The following is a 6,000-nucleotide window of genomic DNA, read 5'->3' as shown; positions in this document are numbered from 1 at the left end:
CACGAGAGGGAGCTCTAACTAATGAGTTCCACTGCTGAGGAAATCGCCTCACCAGGAAATGGTGCCTGCAGGCTCCTGTTAAGCGATGAGCTCCAGCTCAGATGCTTGGTTATGCAGGCAGGTTAGGACAGCTGAACTGGGATCCTGGATTTAGATATTTTAGCTGTTAAACCTACTATGAAAGATTCCTGTGTGTGTGGTTTCCTTCTCAGAAATATAGGCAGGAGGAAAAATAATTAGAAACCCACTCATGCTTGATAATTAAATCATAAGAAGTAGGAACAAGGTCTTCCCAGCTTCCACAGCAATGGCCCTGCTCTGGAAGCTGCAAGGGACTGAGGGGTTGACACTGGGCTCTGGGCTCTTCGTCAAATCATCAACACATCGACTATCAGTCTTGAAGGTCATTAGAGATCATCTAATCCTTTGCTTCCAACCTGAGTCTGTGGCCCTGAAAACTAGGAAATTGTATGACATTTTTGTGGTACAACTTTGTGTATGTGAGTCCATCGCTTTCACCATATTTTCAAAGGAATCTAAACCCTCCAAATGTTAAGAACCATTAGTCTAATCTCCTCATTTCAGCGGTGAAGACTCTGAAGCTCAGAGGCTAAGATGCTCCTTTGCATTTCTGCAGCTGGAATCTGGCAGAGCCAGGACACACACTCACACGTCGCTCTGCCTTCAGGCCCAGTGCAGAGGGTGCTCTGATGGGGACCCAGCCTGTAGGGTAGTGAGATCTGGTCTGAGGCCACTGGGGAGGGTGGCTCCTGTGGCTTGGGGCGGGGGGAGGGTGCTTTGCCGTAGGGTTGCCAGATAAAATATAGGATGTCTAGTTAAATCTGAATTTCAGATGAGTACTTGTGCAGTATAAGTATGTCCCAAACATTACCTGGGGACATACTTAGACTCAAAAATTATTCGTTTATCTGAAATTCAGATAATTTCATTTATCTGAAACTTAATTGGGCATCCTGACTTTTGGGGTGTTTTGTTGGTTTTTTTGCTCAATCTGACAACCCTCTCTGCCAGGGACAGCCTAGAGGACTTCAGCTGGGAAACAAACACTGAAGACCAGTCAGTGGATGTTGAATGGATAATGAAGGCCACTCATAGGCCCTTGGCCTGTGAGTCTCAGTCCACTGATGACACCTGCGTGGTGTTCTCCGTGACTTCAGAAGGCCTGAGGAGTCCTCAAGCACTACAAATATTCTACATGCACATGGCCTCTCAGAAGATGACATTTCACAGGTCTGTGAAGAGTAAAGATCAAATTTATTTAATACAACACCCCACAGGGTCCCTGCAGCCGTGTCTCTGAGGTGGACAGGGGAAGTGGTTTCGCTTAGCTGTGCTCACTAGTGAAATTCCACCACAAAATGGCCACAGCCCCTCGTCCACCTACTCAAGACACGATCAGAAACATCTTAAGACCTCAGGAGACCATTTCTTTAGCAAGGAATAAATAAAAAAAAATTAGTAAGAAAAATAGGCATTTCATTTTTCTATTAAAAACAATATTTGCTGTAGGCCACCATATTCCTGTCTTTCAGCCTTCAGTAAGGTAGAGGAAAAGAAAGAGAGGGTATAGAAAAACAGCTTAAGAACATCTGTGCTTTGTCCAACTTCATTTTCTATTTTGTGCATTGCCCGGAATGAACCTTGTCTTCAAGTCGGCATCTAAAGGGGTCACTCTCAAGCAGCTTTGTTTTTCCATTTGTGGTGGGTGAGGTCGTAGAGGGGACAGGGTGCAGCCGTCTGGTCAGTGCTGTGCACTTCCAGAAACAAAGACTACCCAGAACCACAGGCCTTTGAAGGACCAAAGGCAAAGAGAAAAACTAGCCTCTAAGCCAGGCCATTCGCTAGAAGTGATTGACTACAAAACAAAAACAGGTTTCTGTGTATGAGGGTGCTTGGAAAAGTTCTTTATCTCTGTACAAGACAAAATATTCAAGTTTCGAAATATCCCAATGGCCTGTTTACTCTGAACCTCCTTCTGCTGCTCTTCACTCCTGAGGATGCTCCAACTTGGTGAGAGGTGGGCCGTGTTGGAAATTAACCAGCCCCTATGCATCTCTTTATATCCAGCATAACTGTAGTAAGATGGATTTAGAAACTGGTGACTTGGTCTGAGGAATTGCTTTGTTCAGTGGGAGCAGGGCAGGTTCATAAATAAGTGCACAGAGCTCTTGGAACACAGGAATCATCTGCTCTTCTTGGAATGTGGATGTCTTCCCAGGGAGGAGCATCTGCTCTTGTAGTCCTAAGTTCCATCAAGGGAGCCTTCCGTTCTCTGTAGTGACAAGAGACAAGACAAGCCATGGTCACACACTTCAGGACTCAAGACTGGCCTGATGGATAGATACGCAAAATTGCAGACAGCTCTTCTCAAAGGAACTCCAAAGCAGTGCTGTCATCCACTGGTACCCCTACCCTGCTGGGGCAGCTCCTGCCACACTCATTTCTCCCTTCTCTCCGTGCTTGCTCTACTCTACTCCCCATACACACGTTGTACATCAGGCTATCAACCAACTCCATTAAGCATGCACTGCGCACCCAGCACCACGTCCCATGGGTTCTACACTTACTCACAGAGGAAGACTAGCAAAGTTAAGAAAGACCTGGCTTCTTGTTCCAGCTCTGCCTCTAAAATGAGAGGAACCTTCTCTAGGTCTGTTTTTAATTTTAAACATGAAGGAATGAAGTCAAATGATAAAACTTAAATGTTTTAAAATTATGTGATTCTGCCTTAAAAAGGATTGAAATTCTGATACATTTCAACATGCATAAACCTTGAAAATGTCACGCTAAGCAAAATAAGCCAGACACAAAAGAAGCAAATTCTGTATGATTCCACTTATATGAGGTACCCAGAGTAGTCAAATTTGTAGAGACAGAAAGCAGAATAGTGGCTGCCGGGGCCTGGGGATAAGGGGAAGTTAGTGTTTAATGGGGACAGAATTTTGGTTTGGAATGGTGAAAAAGTTCTGCGGGTAGATGGTGGTGATGGTTGCGCAACAATGGCAATGTACTTAACATCACCAAAGTGTACACTTAAAAATGGTTAAAGTGGTAAATTTTATGTTGTATATGTTTCAGCACAATAAAAAAATTAAAAAAAAAGATTCCATATGCTGTCTCATAGTGTTTTCTAAATGCTTCATAAGGTATCTGTGTCACCTACCATCAGTGACCAGACCCCCATCTGACCCAGGCACTGTTCTATACGCTGGGGATGCAAGAACCTGCCCCCAAGAATTTTATATCCTCCCAATTATTGACAAACAATGCTACCATGAAGTAGAAGGTGGAAGAAGTCCTAACAAACTGCAGCAGGAGTTCAGGGCGGGAAGAGGACCAGAGCTGGGCAGCAAGGGAATCACAGAAGGCTTGAGGGAAGTGACTCTGGAGCAGCCTCCAAGGTGGGGCAGATTTTGACAAATGGATGGAGCAAGGGGCAAGAGTGGAGCATGCTGGGAAATACTGGAATAGAGGGGCCCTGGGCAATGGTGAGCCCCAAGGGGCAGGCAGCATCTGAGTCCATGACTCTGGACCTTCCGTGAGCACAGGGCACCCTGCTGCAGGTGGAACTTAGGGAGGCAGGAGTGGCAGAAGTTGTGGGGATTAGCCAGGATCTTGGGAACCTGATGGCCAGGCTGGTTGGCTCCCTGAGGTTGGGCTGAGATAGAGCCCCTGTTTCTTCTGGCTCTGCCAGGGAGACTTGGGCAAGCTGACCAAGAGAGCTGTGTTGGCCCCAGAGGGCTGGAGGCCTGCCAACCCTGGCAGCTACACTTGTCCCCAGTTTTTTTGCTCCACCTGGAGGGGTGACCCTGGTGTCCAGCTTTTCTGCAGGCCCCAGACCAAGTCTCTCCTTTTCTAGGGGAAATGAGTGCTTGGGTAGCTGCTGCAGGACCAGCCTCACAGATGGGAAGGGCTGGGCCACCGCCAACTGGGCCTTGGGGATTTTGAAGTAAAGGTTAACATGCTCACATCCAAGGCCTGCGCTTGCCTGTGCTTGACTCAGAGGCCAGCAGTCAGCCACCCAAGTACAGCCATGAAATCGCCCCACCTCTGGCCAGAACATGGTGTGGACGCTCTGAAAGGTCATTTTGCTTCTTACACTCGTGGGATCTCTGCTTCTGGCTTCTAGAATGTGCCCCTTATGAGCACTTTGAATAAGTCAAGTCTGTGCTAAGTGCTCATTTAATCCTTGCGACAACCAGAGGAGGGGGTTTTATTTCCTCAAATGAGGAAACTGAGGCCCTGAAGGGTTAGGAGAGCTGCCCAAAGTGACATGGCTAGTAAATGTCTAGTTAGGGAGAAGTCAAGTGTTAATGTGGATCTCTGATTCCTAAGTCAAAGCCTGGCTTTGGTTGAATCCTGTGCCTTGGATAAGCAACTGCTACATCCCCCCCCCACCATGTGACAGGGGCATTTTAGGGCCAACTAAGGTAAATTCCCCATCCATACCCCATACTGCCAGAGTGTTTGATGAAAAGAACTTTAGAATAGATAATCAACTAGGTTTTATATGGTAGTTTGAAGTTTGCAAAGTACTCTGCATATGTGTTTCTTGTTTAACCCTTAAGAAACTCCTAATGGATAGCTATTACTGTTTTTGTTGTTGTCATCATCATCTCCACTTTACAGATTGGGAAGCTTAGGCTTGAGGAAGGCAGGCTCACCCAAAAAATGGCTAGACAGCTGGAATTCACCCTCTAGTCTCTTGATCCCAACTCCTGAGCAGTTCCCATTGCAGCCCAGCTGCCTGCTGGCTCCCAGGAGCGGGGTAGGTGAGCTGTAACTGGGAATTGCCTTTTTTTTAGTAAGAAGGCAAGGTTCTTTCCAAGATCCTGAGGCCCACGCAGGTCCAGATTCACCTCTTTCACTTAAGTACAGGGTGTTCTCTTTCACGTTATCTGTCTGCCTGGGCCACAAACACGATTTATAAACAAGGCAAAAATGGCAGAGGAAAAATGAAGTCAGAATGTGCCATTGAAGCAAGTCAAACAATACTAAATTAGTATTTGGCGAAGTGGCTATCTCATTGTTAAGATATTTCCTCCAATATGTTTTCAGAAGCAACGGCCATTAAACAACCGGGAATGATCGCCAGGTTTGATTTCAGGAAGGAAATCCCCTCCCATTTCCCTGCTGGGCAATTCAATTAATTTTCTCCTGACCCTCACCAGCTGATTATTAGGCAAACTATACCTGCTTCTTTTATAAACAAAATGCATTTGCTTAAAGATTCAAAATCTCTTTCCCAATGGTTGGGAACCCCTGTGCTCCTGTCAAAAGGCTATATTATTTTGGGGGGCAGGACTAGCCGTGGGTGAGCTCTCAGGAGCATCCTGGGAGCAGACTTCTGGGCTCATGGGCCAGCTGCTGGGGAAAGGGAAAGGTCTGTCTGTCCTAGAGCTTGGAGCCTTTGTCCAGAGAGACCATTGGATTGAAGACAAAGTAAATAAGTCAGTCCTACAGGTCCAGCAGACCCGCCTCGGGTGGATACAGCCATATTGACTGCAGTGGCAGAACATCTCTTTACCTGGGTCTCACTCTGCTCATGGAGCAAAGTACTCACTTTCTACTCACAAGGCCATGACAGCTGCGGCAGTGACTTCACTTCTTGGAGGGAGGATTGTATCGTGGACTGGCCAGGGAGTCTGGAGACCTGGGTTCTAGTCCTGGCTCTGCTATTAACTAGCTGGGCGACCCTGGACAAGCTTCTGCCAATTCAGGCCTTGATTTTCTCACCCATAAATTGGGCTCCCTGCCCTTCCAATGCAACAGTCTCTGATTTCAGGAGTCTGAGTGGATTTAGGCTAGAAAAAGACATTCAATTCATTCTTCTTTTCCTTAAATTGATAGCTTTCCTCTATAAAAAGAATGTCAGTGGCTTCCTGTCCGTCAGAGGCATAATGAGTTCCCTGTTTTACAAGAATTCAGACTTGGGCAAAACAAAGGAAGCCAGGGGCCCATTGGAAGGGGTAACAGCAA

At 46.5% G+C, this 6,000-nt stretch overlaps 1 protein-coding gene across 13 annotated transcripts in view; it reads right to left on the bottom strand.

Moving 5' to 3' along the window:
- Positions 1 to 1,256: 1,256 nt before the first annotated feature.
- The window catches only part of PECAM1 (platelet and endothelial cell adhesion molecule 1), a 77,114-nt gene continuing 72,370 nt past the window's right edge, over positions 1,257 to 6,000 (bottom strand). For all 13 annotated transcript variants that reach the window (XM_070561592.1, XM_070561594.1, XM_070561600.1 and 10 more), the window contains one exon: positions 1,257 to 2,293. In XM_070561592.1, the coding sequence (XP_070417693.1) occupies positions 2,264 to 2,293 (30 nt within the window). In that variant the 3' untranslated portion in view covers positions 1,257 to 2,263. The remainder of the gene's footprint in view (positions 2,294 to 6,000) is intronic.

The sequence above is a fragment of the Equus przewalskii genome, chromosome 10, assembly GCF_037783145.1.
Source record: "Equus przewalskii isolate Varuska chromosome 10, EquPr2, whole genome shotgun sequence".
NCBI classification, from domain to species: domain Eukaryota; kingdom Metazoa; phylum Chordata; class Mammalia; order Perissodactyla; family Equidae; genus Equus; species Equus przewalskii.
Note: the sequence above shows the minus strand (reverse complement) of the source record. Positions and strands in the feature narration are given on the sequence as shown.